Consider the following 24,819-nt stretch of genomic DNA (forward strand, 5'->3'; position numbering starts at 1 on the left):
AAATGAGGGGAAAAGAATTATTTAAAACATGACAACAAAATTTGACATTTTATTGATTTATGATCAAAAAGCTGATAAAGTACAAAAATTACATCAAGTTGGCACTGATCAAACATTTAAAACTTTTTACAAATTCTTGTTTAATTATTAAAGTGCAAATGATGAAACCAGCACAAAACGACTGTTTTGTGTGACAGAATATAAAAAGTTTGTATATGTATAAAAGTACAGGCTAAATTTCCCTACTGACTGACTTGATTATGAAGAGGCAGAAGTTAAACCAACAATCCACAGGTGCAAATGTCAGTACATGTTTGTAATAGGACTTTCAATTCCTGTGTTTGGTTTGGGGGATAACTGCAGTCCAAAGATGTCATTTTCATTAATTTATTTAACAAGAATGAACCAAATTAAAGGTAGATGTGGGCTAAACTCAAGTTTTGCTTTTATGGAGAAGTTAAAGTAATTTTGCATCCAGAATGATTTGACGTATGTTTGCATCAACAGACGTCAAGGAGTTAAAAGTCTTCTTTAGCAAAATGATCAATAAATCAAATTACAAACAGTGGGGACATTTTTCTCCAGCGTTACAAGAGGTGGATGCTCACGTTAAAAACCAAATTATTGTTGCTGAAAGTGGACAAACAGCTATAAAAATCCTGGAATTTTTTAAATTATCGTCCACTTTTTTCTCCATAAAAAGGGAGTGAAAAGTTAAAATCATAAGTTTAAGATTTGGATTTAAAGTCTTCACTTGCGCACTTTTTTTTTTTTTTTTTTTTAAGTCTCTAAATGTTTTCAATGCAGCCGATAGTTTCTGGAGTTTTGCTTATTTAAAGCTGACCCTGACTAAGAAAGTGCGGATCTCCATGGGCCTCAGGGTCACCTCCCACGCTGAAGGGTCCTGGAAGGTCTTCAGGTACGGCTTCTCTTCTGAAACGCAAACAGAGCGTCAGCTTCACGAGTTGTCGACATGCAAACAATCCAGCAGGAAATAAAACCTCAGTGACCTGTCTAAACAGCAAGAAATCCTTCAGTTGTTTATGTAATTTTCAGAGCTTTTCAAAATAAAAGCCTGCGCCTACAGGTTCCCTGTGGACTACATTTGATATTCATTTGAAGTGTTCCACACCGTTCTCAGGGGTCCAGCTCAGGCGTCTCACTTCATCCTTCCACTGATTGGCCGACAGGTTTAGCTCCGACACACCGAGAACATTCAGAGTGGAGAACAGCTTCTGCTCAGACGGAGTGAACGTGGCATCAATGTTTCATATCATCGGTTCATTCAGCAGAAGGTGCATCACGCTTCCAAAGCTCCAACCTGGAGGTTGACCGTGACCGGCTGAGAGTTTAGTTTGCTCTCCGAGATCTGGAACTGATGCTCCAGCCTCAGCAGCACCGAGTCGGCGTCCCACTGACTCAGTGTGAGGAGATGGACAGCAGGGGGCAGCGCAGCCTGGAGCCCAGAGAACTAAAACAAAAAAACACTTTTAGGTACTTCTCTACTAGAGGTATAAAGTTGGATTTTTAAAAATATTTGGGGCCATAATCTAGTGGTCATCAGTGACAAACACACCCACCTCCAGTCGAGCGTTTGCATCCAGATCCCCGTCAGTGAACGACAGCACAGGCTGCAGTACTTCCTCCTGCCCCAGGGGGCGGTAGATATCCGCGGCACTGGCAGGCCGATCGAGGGAGAGCAAGAAGCGTCCGCGGACCACCAGGCCCTCAGGGAAGATGTCAGAGACCTCGTTGAGAGGTTCTCCCACTCCACGGTTATCGTCGTACAGCAGCCGGCGATGCAGCTGCGGAGGAAAGGTGGAAAAATCCAGAATCAACCAGGAAGACGGAGAAATGACACGCGCTCTTCGGTAATTGTGGTGTCACAGCTGATCATTGTTATAGCAACTTATCTGCTGTGAGGCTGGAGGGAAACCTAACGGCAGATGTGGCACGTGCATGCAAATAAATGCTGTTTATTTCTTGATCTTTGCATTTCTTTTCCTTTGCTCTCCCTGGTGGCGGAATTGGGTATTGCAGCCATTTATTCAAATGACCATAACCAGCCACAGGAATGGACTAGAAACTTAATTATCCTTTTTTTTCATGACCGGTGCAGGTTAAACAATATGTTTGACACCCCTAGTTTACGCGATCAACACAAGTCAGCTGATTAATTGTGTAAACAGTTACAGAGTTATAGTAATCGAAAGAATGTAAAAGATAACTTCCAAAGTAACCTCCTTTGAGTCGTACCATGATCTCCAGAGAACCGTTCTGGATGCTGCCTCCTCCCTGAGAGCGATCCGTCACTACGGTGAGCTGGTCCACGTCATCCTGACATAAAGGATTGTTTTTAAGAAACAGGTAACAGTGAGAGAAAACCTCTATGGCTTCTTAGTAGGAACTCACCTTAATAAAAGCTCGAGAGTTGATGGGATAGTAGTTTCCAGCAATGGGCTCCGATTGCTTCAGCTGCCAGGTTGGTCTGAAGTCTTTCCTGTTAGAAAAAAAGGCTAAAAGTCTAAAGGAGGATTTGATGAACGCACAGCTGCATTTGGAATAAATATCGGCAGATTTCTACAAAAAAAAAAGCAACTTTTAGTCCAAAAATGTGGTAATTGTAAAGTAAAAAGAATGCCCCAAAGAGTCTTCAGCTTTGCTGCTCATCACTTTTACAACACAAAGCAGCTGACCTCCTCTGCAGGATTTCTCTGCCGTTTGAGTCGGTGTAAAACATCTCGTTGGTTTTGATGCTGCTGTCCAGACGGGTGATCACCTCCTTCCCCAGACCGTCGCTGGCAGACAAACATGCAACGTCAAAGACGTAAAAGATACAGCTGAACGTCATGAAGCAGCATCGAGGTTTCCACTCACCTCACCGGCAAAGGTCCGACCGTCCACTCCAGCTCCAGAGCCCTGCTGTCGGCATAGAGACGGACCACCTGGGACACCCAGGGGGCGAACCACTGCCTCACCTCCTGCACCACCGAGGTCTGCACGGCAGAAAGACGTGAGCAGTCGAAAGGACAAAGAGTCATGAGGAGCAGCTGAGCTCGCCGTCTACCTGAACGGTCTCGGTCTTTGCCACTCGACTGATGACGAACGGAACGGTGGAGTTGGGCCTGAAGATGTAGGCCCCGGACGGCTGCCTGCTCTCAGAGTTCTTCCCATCACTGGCGTTGTACCTGAAGAACACGGACCAGTCATGAGGGGAAATAAGCTCAAAGGCAGAGTTTCACTGTTACCCACTAACCAGTAGAAGTTCTGGGTCAGTTTGATGCTCTGTTTGGTTTCCAGGTTGCTGAGGCCGCTGATGAGGCCGGTGTCCGGGTCAAAGGTCACCTGCAGGAACTGCCGCACACAAACAAACAAACAAACAAAAAAATGTTAAAATCAGTGGCAAAAACCCCAATCAAACTTATAATAAAAGTTAGTAACCACCTTGTTCTGGATGGATGTGGGGGCACCTCTCTTGGGGGAGGCGGCTGATGAAGCTCCGCCCTGAAGCATGGACACCGAGTAGGTGGTGTAGCCCAGGGGCGGAGCTTGGACCTGGAACACCAGCTCATTGGCAGTGTGGCCTCGACTCCTCCTCACCTCCCGCGTGGCTTTGGACACGGGCAGAACCTTCAACACAAGTCCTCACGTGAGAGACCACAAACACCGACAGGACCGCAGTCACACGAGGTTCTCAGAAACACCGTAATCAGGTTTTTTCCCACATACAGACCTGAGAGTCCACAGAGTTCCCTTTAGCGTCTTTTATTAGGTAAGATGATCCGTAAACCGGCAGCCTGATGGGCCAAGTGACGGGCCGAGCCAGCGGGTTGTACACGGTGACTGAGAACTGGAACCGAGAGGAGAGCGGACACAGAAAAGACCAGCATGAAGGCTGAACATCACTCCATGTGGATCCACTACATCTAGAATCTGGAGCACCTTCTTGCTGGACTCGGTCAGGGAACAAACGCTAACGTTGAGGAGGTCGCAGTAGACTCGTGGGGCAGAGGAGCCGCTGAGAGAGGCCAGACTATTACTGACCAGAACCTGCAGACATGATTCAGTGAGGAGGTGTTGCATAAAAACAGAAGCAGAAGATATCAGGTCAGTGAATACCTGACAGTGCTGCCAGCCGTTGGCCAGCTTCCTGGCGTAGTCGTTGGTGACGTGCTGCTTCGCTGTTCCTGACACGGCGTCGTGGTGCTGGGCCACCCCCATGGCCTTCCCTTCAGACAAAAGCAACAAAATTAGAGCAAGCATTTACACCGTTAACCACAGTCCAACATAACCTCAAAAACTAAGCTAGCACTTCTATTTTTAAAGATAAATACTCAGGAAGTTTGGAAATAATGCAGTCTGCGATGTGTAGCAGTGTCTGAGAAAGTTAGAACAAACTCTCACTCAGAGTCTGGCTGTCTCCTTCTCCAAAAGGACCCTTCCTGGACGCTGCACCTCCGAGGACTTCCAGCTGGTTACACGTCTGTTAAACAGGAACAGTAAATTAAAAAAAAGTTACTGTTACAGGTTGCTCCAGGCTGCTCCAGGCCATTTCCTCCAGCACCATTCTTTAGGATTGTGTCGCTTGCTCCCTTCATCATCCATAAATGTATCTGTTGCAACAGCCTATTTGCTCTTATTCACGTATTATAAAGAAGCATCTGTGGGTTTTTGTGCATTAAGAAACAATCTGAATAAATTATATCTTCTAAAGTGACCTGAATCTCCTGAGTTTTTATGAAATGTTTAAGTTGTTGTTACTAACAAGTGTCACTCAAGCTCAAAGCACCTGCAGGTTGCTGTTGCTGATCCTCTCATAACGCTTGAGCGCGGGCCGGCTGGTGAAGTAGCCCGTCCAGAAATTATGAGCGTCGTCTGCATACGGGAAGAAATCGTCCGTCTTCAAGGGCCTGCGCGGATGAGAAAAGGTCTTAAGGTCAAAGGACAGGAAGAGGCTGCATGTGAGTCACCCTACCAGGTGAGGTTGGCTCGGTGCAGCTCCTGCAGGTAGCAGGACGGAGTGGAGTAGAGGACGTTGACTTTGCCGCCCTTGGCCTGCTGGGCGTTGACGTAGAGGATGAGTTTGTCCAGGTTCTTGTACCACAGGTTGGCGTTCTCGTACTGGAAGTCTGAGCCCATGGTCATGATGATGTGGTTGGTCTTGTACATCTCAGCCTGAAACAGAGAAGTTGTGTTGATAAAAAGGAAATCTGCCAACACTGAAGGAACTGCAATGAAACATGACGGACTAGAACGAAGACAGCTTGTTTTCTGTGTTATGATTGATGGAAAACATTAAAAAAGTGTTTTAGCCACCTGGTTGTTGGCAGCCTGAAGAAAGCGCTGCACCACATCATCCACATTATAGTCTTCCAGGTCGGGATCGTCTCTGATGGGGGCGTCGTTACAGAGCTGGTCCCAGCAGAATCCTGTAGGAGGGTTGTAGCCGTTGGGAAGGATTCCTGTCAGAGAGGAGGGTAAAGGAGTTACTTCAAAGTGTCCAGGAAACAGGCTCGGCACACAAGTCTTCAATCACCAGTGAAGAGATCCGCCATGGGTGCTGGGAGACTGTCGGAGGCTCTCCACAGCAGCTCCTGCTCCTTCTTTGACCTCCTGGAGTCTCGATCCTGGTAATCCAAGCGGCCGAAGAAGAAGCCGTCGTATCCCATCTGCAGCGACAGACGGCTGACGTTAAGAAAAGCAGACTTTGCTTTTTTTTACATCTAAAAACAGTCTGTGGATCCCTCAAAGGGCTCTAGCGAGGATCCGGATACCTGAATGTTTCAAATCCGTTCCCAGAAATTGGAATATTTGTGGCGTCCAAGATTACTGATTCAAGATCGTTGTAAATATACCAAAGTAAAGTGAAATACCTTTCAGGCAATGTAATTATCACTTAAAAAAAATGGATTTTAAGTAGGGCAGCACGATATGAATCAATATTGCCCACATAATGACGACTTGTGATGCGTGAACAAAAAGCACAATAAAAGAACAACAAATACTTCAGTTCCATTTTACTGCCACAGTTTTATTTGAATAAAGGTCAAAATTTCTTAAATTATTCTCCAGACGAGCCCCGTCTACATAGGAAGTGGGTATCTAACATAAAAGAGGTGCATCAGATTGGTCGACAGCGCAAAAAATCATCGATTTGATTGGTTTAATACTTCAAGATGCCGAGATCGCTTTAGCATCAGTGTAAACATTTTAGGAGACTATTTATCGTAGTTTACACTATGGCCGGGTGATTCTGAGCATCTGGGTATTGATCCAATACTTGTAGATATCAATACAAGTACTGATTTTTTTCATAAATGCTGTGGACGTGACCTCAAAATTGTATTTGTTTTTTATTGCAGTGGATGTTTTTTTTTCTAAGTTTCCTTTTTTAATTACTTGATAAACTTAAACAGAATTAAGAAAATATTTTCAATTAAATGGAAAACGGTGTCCATAATTTCCACAGTATGTTTTTCCATAGCTTAGCCAGGGGTAAGACTTATACTCAGAAGTGACTTATTTGTATGTGTGTGTTTTTTGTTTGTTTTTTAGACATAAATAAGCTTATATTCTTTTGTAAATTGTATTTTATTGCTTAGCTATTTAAGTGGTATAATGTACATGTAATGTATAGGGTATCTCATCATTTTAGCTCTTTATAATGTATATTTTACTTTATCTGTTCTTACTTATTCTGACCGTACCTGTGCTGTTGCATATTGCATTTTCCCCATTGTGGGACTAATAAAGGTTTTCTTAATCTTAATATATTCATTTCCCCAGTAAACATGGGTTTTTCCACTAACAACCACATCTGAGTACAAGTATAATCTGACTGTTTTCTTCTTGAACTTTGATATTTTTCTTATTCAGATAAAATATTAATATTCTTGCTTTTTATTTATTTTTTAGCTATGATGAGCTTGGTGGATTTGTTTTGAAACGTCACACTTTTCTCCCAAAAGTGCGACTTATTTATGGTTTTCTTCTTCTCGATTAGACATTTTTTGGTCTTGCAACTTATAGTCCGGAAAATAGAGTAAGTAGAGTTTAAAAATAGTTTAAAAAAAAAGATTTTATCATGAAGACTTCCAAGCCGGTCAAAAATATAAAAATGAAAAAACATTTTTTTTTTAAACAGCAATAGAAAAAAACTCTTGTTTTTTAAATTAATTGTAGACCAGTATGCATCTTTAAATTTAGCAGTTCCACCTTTAAAAACAACACTTCCTGTTCTGCGTGACAGTCATGACTCTATAGACCTTTCAACCTTATTCTACACAGACAGAGGCTGCTGCCTTCCTTTCCAGCCCATTTACCCTCCTCTGACTCCTTTATTAACACAACAAACCAATATATATTAATTTATAATATTTGTTCATTAAATTCAAAAGGCCATATTTTACAATCGGACCTGCTCCTAGTGAACCGTTTGATCCGTTTAGTCACTAGTCACTTTTATTCCTGCTGTTGTCACTTTATCTCACAGTCTTTCCAAACTACTTTTTAAAAATATGTTGTGCAATTTATTTATTTAACATAAATCATTCCACAGTGCAATTGCTTCTTCTTTTTGTATTTTTTATCTTATTTAGCTCTGTTGTAAATATGTTAATTTGTTCCATTTTTTACCTATCTGCAATGCTGCTGTAACACTGCAATTTCCCCACCGTGGGACGAATAAAGGACTATCTATTTTTTTGTTGAATGACTCAAATAAAGCTAAATACCTGTGAAAACAGGGAGGCGTGTTCACGGGCGTGGCCAAAAGGGTCAATGTGCCAGGCGACCCGCGGTCGACCGCAAGCTCCAAACGTCTCGTTAAGGAACCTCAAACCCAGGGTCATCTGGTCGATGACGGCGCTGTAGTGGGAGGCGGCTTCGTCGCTCATGCACCAGCCGCCGTTCACGAACTCCAGTCGGCCTGGAGGACAGAGGGTCAGTTTGGGACGAGCTGAAGCTCCTTCACGTGGCGCAGGGCGTCCCGTACCTTCGTTGACCAGCTGTTTGACCGTCTGCTGCATGCTGGCGCTCTGCTGCTTCCACCAGCGGTAGAAGAAAGCCGTCTCCACGTAGATGAACCTCCTGTCTGGGTTCTTCAGCAGCTGGTCCACCACAGAGTCCAGAATGTACTGAACGCCGGCGTGCTGGATGTCATTTCGGTCTGCAGGTGGACACCGACACGTTTACAGGGTTGTGGTGGTGATTTGTGTCACAAATCAAGATCAATTCACAGATTAAACCACGATTCTTCCCATTTAAACCGTTAACACCCGAGTTTTGTTGGTGACAACTAGGGCCGGGAATCGATTAAAAAAATAAACAAAATAATCGCAAACCAGGGAAAAAATTAATCGCAATTAATTGCAATTTTTTTTATCTCAGTATTTGTCAACCACTTATTTTCTGCAAATAATCACTATATGAAATAAAGGTATGAAACTCTACATTTAAAACATTTATCTTTAATTACTGCTGTCAATTGGTTACCAAAATAAATCTGATTAATCGCACTTTTGTGATTAATCACGATTAATCACGTTTTACCAGGTAAAATTTATTTGTACAATACGTCACTAGTTCATGAATCAAATAGTCCGCTTTTTGTTAACAAAAACACAAAAATAGCTAGAATAAAGTACCAAAAACTGATTGAATATTTATTTCTTTTGTAAGTGACCACGGTATAAGCGGGACCACATAGATTAAATGTTTTAACGCACGCCGTGGAATCCTGAACCGCAGAGTTAAAGTGAAGAACTATTCCTTCTATTAATTTGCATTAATATATATTAAGGTGTTAATTCTTTTTAATTAATCGCATGCATTAACGTGTTAATGTTCACAGCCATAGTGGCAACTAAAAAACATGATTTTTGACACCAAAAGTCTGTTTGTCTATAGGCAACAAATTACTAATGTGAGGTGTTAAAAGAAACAGTGCAGAGTCACGTTTCTCTGTGAGAGAATCAGCTGATTAACATGGACAACTCTAAAGGCCGCTTCAGACTTTTATGTTTTAAGATTTAAGATTTAAACGAGTCCTAAAGAATGAAAACACTGGAGCTAAAGCTCTGGTCTAATAGAGTTTATATTTTGTGGTTGCTACATTTATGTCTTTTACCGGATGTATGAAAATTAAAATAATATGTATTCAAACAGCATTATGTATACCTTTATTTAGAACGAGAGATCAGAATAAATAAAACGGACAAAAACACAAAGAATTTGGTAGAAAGACGAGGCAAAATGTCCCAACCAAAAGGTTTTATGTTCCTCCGTTTATTGCAGGGAATATGTTCTATAAATAAGGAGGATTAGAGATGATCAAAGGCAGTAAAACTCCTTCCTACTATACAATTTGTGCCCTTTTTTTTTTTTTACAGACAAACATTTTCAAACATTCCTCTCATTTTCACCTTTGCAGAAAAATAAATAAAGTATTTCAAATTGAAAGTAAAGATCTGATCGCGATGATGATTCATGCAACTGTCAAGCTGCACTTGCAGCGTCTCCGTACGCAGGACACGGCACGCAAGAGACTGACAAGATCAGCAGCCAATCAGGATGTAGAACACAGATGTGTACTAAAAATAAATGTAAAAAACTTGCAAAGTTGGAAAAAAAAAAGCCTGACAGCAAAAGGTGAACAGCAATATAGTAAGTAAACACTGTACTTGTACTTTCTGGAACAGATTGCAAGTAGCTGAGTATTCAGATACTGATTACAGCCCAAATTATTTACAGTACATCACTACCATTGATTTCTTTTGGCTTTACTTTAGTAGTAAAAAAACTCTATACCCTTTGTCTCACAAATAACAGATATATATATATAAGTATGTCCGTTATATAAATAGAGGACAATATATAAAATTAAAGTATTTTTCATAAACATGGTTGGTTGTTTGAGCAGCTAGTTAAAGCATCAAACTAACCGGAGAAAAAAACAACAAAATGAATACCTGGAAAGTTCGGCTAAACTCTGAAGTTCTCTTTACTACTAGAAACAGCTGACATGAGTTCGGAGAGAACATATAAAAAGGTCATGTATGAGCTGTGATGCTTTACAGGGATGAACTCCAGTCAGCAAAACAACAGCCTTGTAAAGCAATCTGCTGACTTGACCACAAACCTTCATCATGAGTTGTGCAAAAACACAGCGAGGTCTTATCGGGACGAAAACGCACGTCTGCGCATTTTTGCTGCAGTGTTTTTCAGAAAAGAATCAATCAGCTGAAGTCCCTGCAGCAAAAACCAGATTAAAAGCTTTCATCAACGAGGAGGAGAGGAATTCTTGGAAATCTTTGAGTGAAAAAACGACCTCTATTGTCATTTGGTCTGGACTGTGGACTGAAGGATTGCTAAAAGCACCGCAGACAAATCAGTTTGGAAAAAAATGACTAAAAATACAGAAAGCATCAAAAGTTGTTGACCCCTTAGTTCTTGGTTAGGTACTGAACGCCGGCGTGCTAGATGTCATTGTTTTTGGCAGAACCTTCAGCCGCTTGGCTCCCCAACGCTGGAACTCTCTGAAACTTTCTCTTTTAAATTTATAGAGAGATTTGCTGTGGATCCTCTGCATGGTTCTCCTCAGATCCCATCGGGATCCTTTGAGAGTTTATCGGGTTTCTGCTGATTTATTACTTTTAAAAATGTTGATCCTCATGTTGCCACTGAACAACTGATGCATTCAAGCTGCTTCAAATGTTCAGAGTAAGGACATTTGAGTTTCTAAACTTAATTTAAAAGATGCTTGGTTAAAAATGTGATTGTTCTTCTATTTAAGTGTTTTTGATAAAAGCTGGAAATCCATCTTTTTACCTCCATAGAAGTACTGGTCCACAGTCTTCAGCCAGCCCACATCGTCGTGTGTGTGGGGGACCAGGTGGACGTTCAGCATGCCGGGCTTGGTGGGGTGACATGACTGCACACAAACACAAACATTTATTTATTTTTACTTTAACAGACAGGGTTAAACTCTTTAGTACACACATGAGCTCAAAGAAGAAGAAAAAACACATTTTTGTTAACTTGAAAGCTCCATATCGCTCTATAATCAAAACCAAAACAACCCGGAAGTGTTGCAGCTAGCAGCAGGAGTATGAACCCAAAGCCCGCCCAAACCCCCCCTGAGGCGGCCGACCTGGTATCCGCAGCTGACGGGGTCCCTTTTCTCCGAGCCGACAGGAAAACTTAGAACCCCGCCGAGGGTTAACAGCAGAGCGGCCACGACGTGCTGACACCTCGCCGTCATACTGGAAGAGCAGCACAAAATCACATGACCAGTGTTTATAGCACGTGAGGTCACGTGACAATCCCCAAACCCCCTCTGCATGCTTTCAGCACAGAGCAGAGGATGGGTTAGTTTTACCCTCAGTGCGGCCTGTCAGGCGACAACTTTGTGGAAAATTGTGGTTTCTGTGTATTTAACCTGTTTTTGTGGCATTTTTCTGACGATTGAAGGATTTTATTTTTATAAGTTATTTTTTTTCTACATCTCCATAAACGTCTAAACGGCTTTGAGATCTATATGACTTCTATATCATTCTAATTGCTGCTTTTTTATTCACTTGATTTTTGCTTGTTAACAGTTACTTTTTGCCTTTTTAATGCCTGGTTATGATAATTAAGTGGGTTTTATGTTTTACTCAGAATTATATTGTTCAAAGACCTGGAGAAAGGACTGCAGGTGGGGTGGGGGAAGTCTACCTTAAATAGTAACCAAACCCTAAATCCACCTTTTTCTTTTGGAGGTTGACCTCTATAAATGGTGCTTTAAAGGTGCTGTCTGTTGGTCATTGTCAATTTAAAAAAAAAACTAAAATAAAATGATTTATTTTTGAAAATATATATATATATAAAAACATCTGTGTGCTGACCCCTACAGGTTGAATTGATGTATTACAGTTAAAATTTGTGAAAAGTCAAACGATGTAAGTCTAATGTCATGTTCTGTAGCTCCAGTAATGATAATAGTCCTGCCCCCAAGCCCCTCTCTGACTGGATTTTCACATTTCGGCTGTGGGTGGAGTCAGCCTTCAACTTGCCTGTTTGGTTACCCTTTAGGATCATTTACATTAGTCAGTAGTTAGGGTGTTGAGGTGAAAACATCCAATCAACTGTACATTTGTGTTTTCGTGAAACCCCCCTGCGAGCCAGCAAAATCCAGAGACAAAGGGGTGTTGGGTCAGACCATGTAAGACCATGAGAGACCATGTGGGATGGCTGCAGAGAAAACAGTCTTCAGGTCTTCTTCATCTCCAAATAAACTTGGTTGATTTAACCGCTTTGATTTTGTTCCTCTTTTGACAAATTAGAACTCGGGGAGACGTTTTAGGATGGAAATCACCCATCAATATGACTGAGGACATATATGAAGACAATAAAGAATACAATTGTATTTCTGAGTATTTACTTACTCAAATTGTTGGGTATTAAGAGAAGACAAAAAGAAAATGCTGCTGGAAAAAGCTTGTAAATGGAACGAAGGGCAGTGTTTCTCAACCAGGGTCCCTCAGCATGTGTGGGCTTCCCCTGCAGGGATGACTGGCTGGACCTCAGCGGCTCTTTCTCTCAGAATGCCATCTAGCAACCAATAAAACGATTTAGCTTTGAATTTACATAAAAACGATGCAGGAATCGACATCTTTGCTGCATCTATTAGATGTCTCCAACAGGAATTTCCATCAGCTTTTGCGCTTGTCGCGCATATACGTGCAAATAACATCAGGCTTAGCAAATTACCTTTAAAGTTTGCTATGTGGGATGACACATACAATTTAAATGTTTTTTGTATTTTTATTTTTGAATATTTTTTATTTAATCTATCTATTTGTGTTACTATTATTATTTTTTTGTCTCAGCATTACCTGGACAACACAGGATTTATTAATCTAAGTTGAACTGAATATAAACAAAAACGAATGGAATTTTGTTTATATTGTACAACTTTGCTAAAAGGTCTCTCTGTGCCTTATTTGTTTGTTGTCCATTCTTAATAAAAATATAATAACTTTAAAAGAACAGTCTGCGGCTGAGTGTGAAGAGGGTAGGATAAAGGTCAACACCACATAAGTGCCTCATGGACGCCTCCCTGGGGAGGTATTCCTGGCATGTCCCACTGAGCGGAGAGCCCAGGACGACCCAGGACCCACTGGAGAGAATGCATTGCTCAAATGGCCCTGGAACAACTCAAGGTCCCCCCAGAGGAGGTTGGCGGGAAGAGTCTCGGCATATTTGCACAGAGTGCTGCCCACGCAACATGTCCCGGATGAGGAGAGAAAGCTATTCAAAATAAATGTTAGATGAAATTACGTCTTTTTCAAGTTTGGTAGTTGGGATACATTTCATAACATACCAGTGTGAGCTGTTGTTATGACAACAAAGTGACCAAAATCACTCCTGCACCTGCAGCGGTGCTCCAGCTGATGAGAAAAATGGACGAGTGGAGAAACATTTCAAGAAAGAATCCCAGATCTCTCGGCTCAACTTCAAGACATTATCAGTCTTTAAGGGGTAACCAAAAACTAAATCAACTTTTTTTGGCTGTTGACATCTTTAAATGGGGCTTAAAAAGTGCTGCCTGTTGGTCATTGACAAATTATTGATAAATTAAAATAAACTTGTTTAATTCTTGAAAATATAGTCAAAAACCTTTTGTGTTCTGCAGGTTGAATCGAGGGATTGTTGTTGAATTTAGTGATTGGTCAAACCCTCTTAGTTCCATGTCATGATCTGCAACTCCAGTAATGATAACAGTCCTGTTGCCTAGCCCCACCCTTCTGATTGGATTTTGAAATTTTGGCTGTGGGTGGAGTCAGTGTCCAACTTCCCTGTTTGGTAACCCTTTAAATCACTGTCTAAATCTTTTATAAGTTTGGCCATTTTTTCTCAGTTAAAATGATCAGCAAAAAGATATGAAAAGTGGGAGAAAACTGCAATGCTTCTGAACAAATCCGCCAAGCCCATTGTGCTGCTGTGGCATTATGAAGTGCATCAAATTTGTGTCCGCTACCCATTTTGACAAATGATAAATTTGATTCTCAATTTGATAATCAACTGTCAAGTTTTTAGCCTCAGCGCTACATGGAAGCATTGACTGTATCTCTCATTTACATGCAAGGAAGACACGGATGTTGGGAGAACACATTTATTTACTTGAAAAGCTCTAGCCAGGCAGCATGGTGGAACAGTGCTTAGCACTTTCATCTAACAGCAAGAAGGCCCTGGTTCGAATCTCAGCCGGGACCTTTCTGTGTGGAGTTTCACCGTGTATGCAAGGGTTTTTCTGGGCACTTTGGCTTTCTTCAACTTCATAGGTTAATTGGTTACTTAAATGGGTCTTTAGGTGTGCAAGTGTGGGAGTGCTCAGCGACAAACTGGCAATCTGTCCAGGGTCTATCTTTGCTAACAGAAGCCAGGACTGGATCTGGCAATGCTGTCACCCCAAAAGGGATACAGCAGGTCAAGAAAATGGATGGATGGATGACAAGCTGGAATGAGCAGAGTCTTTGTTTTGGGTGGTGCTACTTCTTCTGCGTTGCTGTCAGTAGCAAATACGGTACGCACACTTATGGAGCCCTCTAGTGGTCGTTAGCAGGAAACAACTTCTAAAGGGAAGCCGGTAGTTAGCGGTAAAATAACAAATGAGGCTGCTAATGTAAAATAAACTGATATACTGTGTTTTTCGGAGTACAAGTCGCTCTGGAGTATAAGTCACACTTTTGGGAGAAAAGTATGATGTTTCAGAACAAATCTGCCAAGTCCAGTGTAGCTAAACAAATACATAAAAACAATAATACTAATCTTTTGAACTGTAAAAGAAAATGATCAAAGTTTAAAAGGAAAACAATCAGCATCTCTTCCTTGTTTGTTTTGGACGACACTTCTTCTACTACTGTCAGTAGCAAATACTTATATTCAAAAGCAGCGTCCTCTAGCAGTTGTTACAGGAGACAACTGCTGAAGGACAACCGGTGTTTACTGGAAAAATAACAAATATATGATCCTATTTATGTCTAAAAAAATCAAAACTAAAAGCACACAAATAAGTCGCTCTGAGTGTAAGTCCCACCCCTTGCTAAACTATCAAAAAAACTGCGACTTGTACTCCAAGAATTCGGAAAGTCACTTCTGAATATTAGGCACACACCTGGCAAAAATGCACAAAAACGAGACCAATTTTCTGAAAATACGATACGTCATTTTCTAAATGTATTGCAACACTCACTCAGTCAGTCCAGTTCTCATATAGAGTCAATGTTTTTTTTTTTCCTCTTTTCTGGAAAAAAGAACGTTTAAAAGCAGATACAGATACAGATACAATGTAAATAAGTATAAACAAAAAGGAGCACTTGGTAAACTCTTCTGTAAATAGAAGAATTAGGGCCACAAGAAAGTTGCATCACAATTCTGAATGTTTACATTTTTCTTCTTTTTCCAAGAAGGCATCAAGGGTCTTCAGTGATTGTTTCTGGCAGCTCGTGCTCAAGTTATTGATCTGAAACCTTTTCTAAAAGTTCATGCCAGTTATTCATCTGTAAGTGTCCTCGGTATTTAAAGCAAACAAGCCTTAGATGCATAGCATAAAGTACTGGTAATAAGTTGCATATGGACACTTTCTGTATTTCAAGGCATACAAATGGCACAAACGGAACAAGTCAAAGCAAAATGAAACCGTTTAGCACGTGTCCTTTCAGGCACTTAGATGCTGCAGTCCACCGCAGCTGAAAAGCTCTGAAACGTTCCTGTCATGACAAGACATGAAGATAAGTGCTCTAATGTTGCTAAGATGCCATTTTAGTCCCAATGAACACCATTACATATTTATAATCTTTTTTGTGGTTAGAAAAAGCAGCAATAAATGTGGGCCACAGACTTGTGAATAAAGGTTTGTTTGAGAAAGAGCAAAATATATCTGATTTCCTCTTTTTGTTGTTGCATCTGCTGCAGATAAATGCAAGTAAACACAGGAAAACTGGTGGTTCATTTTCCAGTGGCTGCCTCACGGGGGCAGATGAGCAGTGTGGAGTCCAGATCCAGTCGGAACGCTGGGTACAATGGCTGAGAGAAGGCGGACTGAAACGTGTGCAGCAGCAACACGGTGTCCGATAGACTGTAAAAGGACAGGGCGCCTCTCTGGCGCTCCAGAAACACACCGATCCTGGGGCAGGGCGGTGCTGCCACTGTGGTTTTACGGTTGTCGTGCCATGCCGCATATCCCGCGTGCGAACACCTCAGGCGCCAGGAGTTCTTGTTGCGGCCGAGAAGGCAGGGCTTCCCGCCGCCTTTGCGCCCGATTGCTTGGTAGGTGACGCCGATGTCCACCCATCCTCCGCCCCTCCACTCCACCTCCCAGTAGCTGGCTTCACCAAACTGGCCTTCCCTGCACAGAACCTGGGCCATCGAGTCGAAGCGGGACGGGTGATGGGGGTACGGCTGTGGGTCCTCACCACAGTGGACACCTTGAGGATTCTCCAGAAGCACCAGAGTTGGATACGCTGTATCCAGGTTCAGTGACAGATGACATGAATCTGAGAATGAACAGCAAAAGAAAACCATTATGATTGATATGGAATTGGCTCTGATTGTTGAGTTGTACAGCATCAGGACAAGAAAAGAGAAATGTAATTTTTTAAATTGTTAAACAATTTTAGCTTTGTCTTGTTTCTCTATTAAGATATTTGAGTTTTCCTTGAAAACAGAAACTAAAATACAAACTAAGAGTGCTGGTAGAGGGTGGTAGGAAGGATCTTAAAGGGGAGAGCAGGTATGTGAATGTGGAACATTCCATTGTTGCACTTGTGGTAAGTGTATCTTGAATTATTTGTAAAGAGGATGCTGTAAGTTGCAGACATTTGTGACGTATGTGTGATGCTGTTGTACAGTGCCCTTATGCCGCACTCCAGATCCGCGTACGGTCTCCTTACTGACGGCATGCAAATGCTACACGCACTAGTGAACAGGTGATCCCTGTGTGCCTTAAGATGCCAAAAGGATACCCATACAAACTGCACTGGGATAGTCGGATTTCCTAATTTCTAACCAACACGTTCTCATTCCAAAGTTGTTGCATATTGATCTATGGTTAAGGACTTTTCCACGTCAAAAATGTATGTTTTGGATGCCCAAAGTCGTCGGTTTATGACATACAGGCTTTTACAGTTGAACCAGGGGTACAGGTACAGTAATAGTAATAATAACAGTAATAGAAGTCTATGGGATATTGGTTTCTTGGAGCAAGTGAGTCTTTCCCATTTGGAACACAAGGGAGTCCCTTGGTCAGGGTGTGGAAGAGCTTCTTCTTCTTCTGCGATTTTACTGTTTACTAGCGCTCGTCCACCACTTACAACTGAAAAGGCTCGTGAACAAAGTCACACTGGTGCAAATCATGCACATCTTACTCCAGACTTTATTTTCATAGCTCTGTTCCACTAAATGTCAGTCTTGGTTTATCTGACGAGGCAGAAAAAGGACATTATTACTTTCTCTTCCCTGATAATGTTTACCACGGTTGCAACTTCCGTGTTTTTGAGTGGATGCTATAAACATGTCACTACCAAATCGGAGTCCCTGATTGGTCACAGTGCTGCGGTAGCATGAATCAGAGTGAAAAAGTTTAACCGGTTGCCTGATTTCTATGTTGAGCCCGCGACCAGACTAAAAAACTTGCGCAGCGACTTGCAATAATGGCCCAAAATTTGCACCGACTTTTCATTGGGAGTGACTGCTTAAATGAGAGTTGACGCAGCTGGCCTGTATGCACCTTAATCGTTGGTGGGTCAACCAATCAGGGACTCAGCTTAGGGTATGTGACGTATTCAGCGACATAATCAGCAGGTGGAGTCCAAATCCGACATGAATCTGATTGCTCTCCTCCTATACTTGATATTTTTCATTTCATTCCGTTGTAATTCTTGCAGGGTGAGTGAAGCCCATCGTACTGGGAGAGTCTCTGAATGATCTCATGATCCCAGACATGGAGACGCTTTTACCGATGCTTCTGTACAACTCTTTAAAATAAATAAATCTGATCTCTCAACATCATCCGTGCCTTACATGCACTGTAAATGAGATACAAAGACAGCTCAACGTAGCCATCCAGTTAAAAACTTTTGGTTGTAGCTCCTCCCACACGAGTCTGGAGCAGGTCTATGGACACATTTTTGGACAAGCTGCAAATACGCTGCGTCGAAATAGAGCCGGCTGATGCTAATCTGACACGGGAATTGCGTTCAGTGTGAAAGCAGCATCATATGTACAAAACCTTTTGGCAACAGTAGAAAATCACATACACACAAACATAAATTCATAAATCAAAACAGGAGAAAAAAGGATTTGTCGGCCATGTTTGAGGAAATGTACTCACATCGGAGCAAGGACACCCTCATCCTCTGATCTGACGGCTGCAGGAACAGAGTGGACAGAGGGAACGAGAGCGGCCCCGCTGTGAACGAAAAACAAATAAAAAAGCTGTGGGAGGACATTTGATCAATTATGTTTATTTATGAAAAAATAAACCCTGAATCACTGTACAAGACTGATTGTGAGTTTTCTGAGGTCACATATCAAAGCCTCACTTCAATTACAAAGACAAGCATCCCTCACCTCCACTGCTGTGTGGACCTGGGGGGTGAAGCTGCAGCTGCTGAGGCTTTGAGTTTTCCCCTCTGTGGGCACCTTTTCAAAATGAGACACACATGGTAAGTGCTTACAGTCCAAGCCCATTCACCCACACTGGCTCTGCAAAACACAAGTGTCAGGACCCCCAAGGACACTTTGGCAGACATACCCGCCCCTCACACAACAGGTATTTTGCATGAAATGAGCAAATATTGTGACTTGTAGTCATTTATGTTCTGCAATAATGCTCCTTGGTGAAAAATCTTAATTCCTGTTTTTCTTTTAAACAATTAAACATTTAAAAAGGATTATGTATTTGTAAAATGAGGTAAACACGTTTCACAAATCAGAAAATTTTCCAAATCTTCTTTGCCATCGTTTATTCCTTAGTCTCAACTGCATTTACGGATAAATACGGGCCCTCTACAGGTGAAAAATGGGTAAAACTCTACGGGGCTCAAAGGTGGCCTGCATGAAACAGTACAGTTGTAGACCGCTAAACAAGCAAAGGTAAGTAAGGGGAAAGTAGGTGAGATACAAGACACAGATTTTTTGATTTCCCCAAGTCTTGTGGACGGTTCCCAAATGCTGAGACAATTGTGGGCTCCTTATATGCTCCGACACTGAGACAGGTTTGCCTTTTTTTTTTTTTTCGCCCATGGATAGGGTATATCTGGCTGTGAGGGCAGGTGTGATGAAGGCTTACTAGTGAATTTGTGGTGGCGTAGGGGCACTGATCACAAGTCTGTGTAACTTAAATTAGCCCCACAAATAATTCCTGAAACACCTACCCTAACTGGTCAATCCCTGTATGGGTGGATTTGACAATAGCTTCATCAGCATATGTATTGTAGATATTGACTCTTTCTGATCCTCTGCTATACACGTTTGCCAACAAACAGGCGTCCGATTATAGCTGTGGTCATAGGTGGCCTGGTCCATGTTTGATCTGTTGGTAAAACTTTATAATACGATTCCTTAACAAGCGTTATTTCCACATTAACAAACACTATTCGTGTGTTTTTAGGGCCCCAGTAAGACATTTATTAGCACAAAAAGCCAAATAAGGTTAATTAACATACTTATTACGAATTATTAGCATCTAAAGTGAGATCATTTACTACATAGACTATATTAATAAAGTGATCACAAGATTAAGAAATATATTAAGAATCCTTGTCAACATTATATTCAGTGTTTTGCACCACCTAATCTAAAGTGTTACTGATCAATCTAATGCTGCAATCACACCATCCTCAGCAACGTTTGTTAAAGGGGTCGTACCATGAAAAAACAACTTTCTGAGCTTTTAATGTGTATTATACTCTTCATTCTTCACTATAAAGAGCCTCTTACCGGTATTTTGATCCATTCAAGAATTTCTGAGTTATCCTCTAAAAACTGCGCTCTCAATAGCAGGCCCTCCCATACCCACATACATACATACGTATTCCTCAAAAACTTGAACTACAATAGCCTTTGAACTTGAGAGGTTGCTAATGAACACGAAGACCTCGTCAAAACTAATAACTGTAAACCGAGCAGGCAGCAGTGAGCCGTGCCGTGTTGTGTCAGTCAACGCACTGTCGGTGTTGTCATCAATAATGAACCGTCTGTAGTCCTCTGGTGTTAAATGTGATGTCAGGAGTTCACATAAGACCACAGCAAAAGATTTTTGTGTGTAAACAAAAGATGAAACCTTGACTGATCATCAGTTCTTCATTTTAAAAATTTATAATTGTCAAATTAATCTGAAAGCCAACAGAATTTTATTGGTCTGTCATAAAAGGAAAACTTCATAAAACCCCTTTTTAAACTGTATTTTGATCTTTTATTGTGCCACAATGTCACAAACTTAAATGAAAATACCTCAAAGTAAGGCTTTTCACAATTATTAAATTAGATTAAAAAAAGGTATTAAAACATACATAATATAAGTCAAGTTTAGGCTCAAATGCAAAAGGGGTTAATACAAATATAGGCCTCTTGTATCAGAACATTCATTTCCCCTCATTGGAACAGTAAAACACATCAAACACCAGAGGTTTTCAGCTTTTATTTGTTTGCTCAGTAGTTGGGCAGGACAAGTAAAAAAAAAAAAGATTAATTAATTAATTACACATATTATTTAATTAATCACTCAAAAAAATGAATCCCATGACAGCACTAATGGTAAGAACATTTGTAATATTCTTTTGGTTTTGTGTACCTGCATGAGTGATCTTGTCCACTTCCTCCCTGCAGACCTCTTCTACGCGGCTGCGCAGGTTTCCCAGCGCTCTCCTAGCCGCGCTAAAGGCCTCCGTGGGAAGGCTGATGGCGGCGGAGGGCTGATCAGAGGTGGGAGGGATGCTGAGCAGTGACGCCATCTGAGCCCATTAAGACACAGGGTGGAAAATGCATCATGAACTGGTCTCTCCCTCCCTCATTAATCCTTTGAACGACTGAATTCGAAAGCAGCACTTAGACAGCTTCAGTCTCCTTCCCATTGCTGACTCATCATTTCCTGCTCCTCCATCCTCCACTCACCAGCATCTCTGGATTCTTCTGAGCACAATCTCTGTTGAGATCCTAAAGCCCTGATGTTTAGCTAATTAAGTTATGGAGTCGCTTAAAAATAGTGAAGCATAACAATATTAAGAATTGCTGTTAAAGTATATGTATATATAAAAAAGCAGAAAATAAGCTCAAAAAAACAACCTTGCAAATGTTAAAGGACATGGGGATTAAAATCACATATTGTTTTTGTAATTTTTCTTCTTATGGCGTGATCCGTTCACCCCCCAAAATCAAACAAAAAGCTAAATAGTTGCAATAACAATAAAATCAACAGAAAGTGTGTGAGTTGAGAGTGAGGAGAGGTGGTGCCTGTGGGCGCACAATGCTGGTCGCAGCTTAATCTGGTTTTGGATCCTAATTGATTTAAGTGCAATTCTACATTTTCTATGAAACCAATCGTACCCCTTGTACTCCTCCTCTTTTTTTTTTTTTTTACCTGGAAGAACTGTGCGTTGTCCTCAGTTTGCAGCAGCTCCTCGATCTCCTCGTTTCTTCGCTTTAGGTCTATAAGGTCTCTCTCCAGCAGCCCCATGTCCTGTTTGGCTCTTCCTATGGTCAGGCGTTCTTTTGTCTCCAAAATTGCTCTTACCTGAGATGAAGATTTAAACAAAATAGCTTTTAGCTACATAAGGCTACATTCCTATACAATGTCAATCAATTATTTATTTGTATCATTTGCCTTTTTTTTTTAATTCAGCCCTGGTTGTCATTAAACTTTGCAAAAATCAAATTTATTGGTTTAAAGCTCTAAGACGTGTTCCTTAGATTCAGAGTTTTTTCCTTTGTTGATATCTACATATCTGAGAAAAAACACACTAGGAAGGTTGTTTCTCTGATATAGTTAAAGTGCAACTTTTTTTTTTAATTTTTAAAACTTTTTTTTAACATTACCTCAGTTTTGGTTTTCTCCAAGCGCAGAGCCATTTCACAAAACAAAGCTTCACTGTCCTCCAGAACCACGGACGCAGATGCCTGAACAACCCAAGAAGAAAGGCAAATGTTCACTTAAACCGAGTTATCTTCAATGACAAACCAAACAGACCAATTTCATGAGTGACATGTGCAATAGCGTATTTAAAATGTGTTTTTATCAATCATTTTATGTGAACGCATGGAAGTTCATTTCCGTTTTGTTCATTCAGGAATAGATGCATGATTTCCCAAACAACCCACACCCGGACACACAAAAGGTTTATTTATAAAAAAGGCAAGAAAAGTCAGTCGGGTATTAGCTAAAAGAGGAACTGCAGACTGGATGAAACAAATAAGATGACGCTCCAGCGAAGAAGTAAGGTCATGGAGGATGGGAGGATTTGGAGACAAAACGGCCAATGATAGCAGTTAAAAAGTGGAACAATAATTACTCTTAAAAATGAAAATGTAAATATTTTCAAATCCCTCAGCCTGGCAATAAGTGTTTTGTTTAACAAAGCACACATAAATATAAATACATTACTGTTACCATCGACTGTATATGAGAAATGGACCGAGTCCCAGTTCCAAAAAAACAAAATCAATTCAGTCGCCTTTTCTTTTTTTTTGTCGCAAAACAGACATTGGCATGTTGGAGCCAGACATTATCAGTAATCAGAGTAATCCAAGTCAGTCGTGGTCATCGTTTCTATGGCAACCACTTTCGCTTTTCAGTAGTGAACTTGATGGAAGGCCACACCTCTACACCTGATAGCAGGGTTGGGAGAATCTGCCAATCAAACGTTTCGAATGTTTGACGCGAGACCATATAGCTTAAACAGCTAGCTGTTTATTTCTCAATACAAGTCTTTTTTTTTTTGGCATAGAAGTCATGGTTTTTTGCATAGTTTGGCCAGATCTTGTCCTTTAGTGGTCATTTCTCACTTACAACCACTTGAGGGCACTGCAGTTGTGCATATCAGTATTTGCTACTGACAACAACGCAGAGGAAGAAGCGGCCAAAACAAACATGGAGGATAACCTGATTGTTCTCCTCTTGAACTTTAAGACACTTCTTATTTGCACTGAGACATTATTATTTTTGTTTCTAGCTTACGTCCCTGGAATAATGGCAAGTACTCAAACTGTGTTACAGAGACATGGAAGTACCGCTGAAAGCGCCGTCATTCTGTTGCAGTACAAGATAATTAAAAATGTTAAAAAAAAAAATGTAACAATCTCATGAACACACAGATGGATTATTATCAATGCTTTTGTAATGGTCTTCATATTACATAAACCTGATCTCCCAACATCATCCTTGTCTTTCGTCCACTGTCAATAAGATATACAGTCAATGCTTCCATGTACAAGCCAATGAGGCTTAACAGTAGCTTCTACCACACCCATTTGATTTAAGATCGCATTTTTGGACAAGCATTGAGCTTTGAATTTGACTCTCGTCAAATGAGGCAGTGAACATGAATTTGACACATGATGAACAAGTACCACTTTAGGGAAAAAGGTGCGATGCTTGTGAGCAAATCCGCAGAGGCCGGTGTATTGCTGTATACACTCATCTCGACGGATTCGTTCAGAAGTATCACACCTGTCTCCCAAAAGTACTACTTGTATTTTGGAGCGACTTATATATGTTTTTTTCTTCTTTATTATGCATTTTTTTGGCTCTTGTGACTTATAATCTGGAAAATACTGTCCTTCTAATTTGGAATGTGAGAGGGGAGGGGTCACTCAGTCCAGTTCTAATATACAGTTAATTGTTGCAACAGAAGTAAAGCTTTGGTGAAACTCCTTATACCTGAGCTTTCTAAAAGCTGTTTTATGAAATTACTATAATATAAAAGAACCTCCAGAAATGTTAGTTTTAAAGAATCCAAATAAGCACAACAAAAATGATTAATTGCAAACTTGATCCTAAAGAAACAAAAATGAATAAACAAAATTAGTGAATGACTTCTTATGCCAGATTAACGATAATGACATTTAAATCAAATTAAGTATATTAAATAATTGTTATTCCATTTACGGTTTCATAATGGGTACACGGCCAAAGACATAAAAACAGCAGAGTGTCCTTCTTTCCGGGAGGTTAAGATGTCTGACGAACATCATTGAATGTTTTCCAGGTAAATTCCTTGTTTACCTGTTGATTTCCCGGAGTCATTAATTAGACACACAGTTTCAAAATAGATTATTTTCTTCCTAGAACTTCAGGGAGTTCTTGGAAACCTTTCCCCGATGACATACTGGGTTCAAAGAAACACTGAATTAACAAAGAAGGTCGGTGATCGTCTTGATGTTTGTGTGTGTGTCTGTGTGAAAGACAGGGATGCACCTTGAAGGAGTCCAAGCTTTGCTGAAACTCCTCCAGCTCTCTCTCCACAGTCCGGATCCGGCCCTGGATCTTCCTCTGACTCTCTTGCAGCTGCAGCTGACAAACAGAAATTGTTGATGGTGGCCATTCTGATGGCTTGCATTGAAAATTAGAACTGTGAGAAATTTAGTTTCCTCTTCCAACATGACTGTACACTAGTGCACAAAGCAAGCTTCATAAAGACATAGAGGACAGAGTCTGGTGTGGATGAACTGGACTGGCCTGCACAGAGTCTGACCTGTGTTTAATGTCGCTTCCTCTTCACAAACTCCACAGTAGACAGTATATATTTTACCCTTATTCAGGGGATGCTTTAATAAACTAGT

The 24,819-nt window shown here is 41.0% G+C and overlaps 2 protein-coding genes across 3 annotated transcripts in view; both read right to left on the reverse strand.

Annotated features, from left to right (window-relative positions):
* Positions 1-123: 123 nt before the first annotated feature.
* On the reverse strand, positions 124-11,310 carry man2b1 (mannosidase, alpha, class 2B, member 1). Its single transcript, XM_024264827.2, has 23 exons — positions 11,150-11,310; positions 10,828-10,930; positions 7,994-8,167; positions 7,734-7,927; positions 5,537-5,669; positions 5,317-5,462; positions 4,976-5,175; positions 4,790-4,910; positions 4,405-4,483; positions 4,120-4,229; positions 3,943-4,050; positions 3,734-3,850; positions 3,445-3,630; positions 3,257-3,354; positions 3,068-3,188; positions 2,878-2,996; positions 2,697-2,798; positions 2,413-2,500; positions 2,257-2,337; positions 1,581-1,805; positions 1,322-1,471; positions 1,133-1,235; positions 124-933 (listed from the first exon to the last, which is right to left on the reverse strand). The coding sequence occupies exons 1-23, from the start codon at positions 11,258-11,260 to the stop codon at positions 830-832; spliced, it is 2,973 nt and encodes a 990-aa protein (XP_024120595.1). The 5' UTR covers positions 11,261-11,310; the 3' UTR covers positions 124-829.
* Positions 11,311-15,328: 4,018 nt separating this feature from the next.
* The window catches only part of LOC112141685 (E3 ubiquitin/ISG15 ligase TRIM25), an 11,532-nt gene continuing 2,041 nt past the window's right edge, over positions 15,329-24,819 (reverse strand). Inside the window, exons 2-8 of one of the 2 annotated variants that reach the window (XM_024264824.2) lie at positions 24,455-24,544; positions 22,078-22,158; positions 21,623-21,775; positions 20,837-20,996; positions 18,613-18,684; positions 18,374-18,451; positions 15,329-16,538 (exon numbers count right to left, since the gene is read on the reverse strand). In XM_024264824.2, the coding sequence (XP_024120592.1) occupies positions 15,991-16,538; positions 18,374-18,451; positions 18,613-18,684; positions 20,837-20,996; positions 21,623-21,775; positions 22,078-22,158; positions 24,455-24,544 (1,182 nt within the window). In that variant the 3' untranslated portion in view covers positions 15,329-15,990. Of the gene's footprint in view, positions 16,539-18,373; positions 18,452-18,612; positions 18,685-20,836; positions 20,997-21,622; positions 21,776-22,077; positions 22,159-24,454; positions 24,551-24,819 lie in introns of both variants that reach the window. The other variant, XM_024264823.2, reaches the window with a different exon arrangement.

This window comes from Oryzias melastigma, unplaced genomic scaffold (genome assembly GCF_002922805.2).
Source record: "Oryzias melastigma strain HK-1 unplaced genomic scaffold, ASM292280v2 sc00251, whole genome shotgun sequence".
Lineage (NCBI taxonomy): Eukaryota > Metazoa > Chordata > Actinopteri > Beloniformes > Adrianichthyidae > Oryzias > Oryzias melastigma.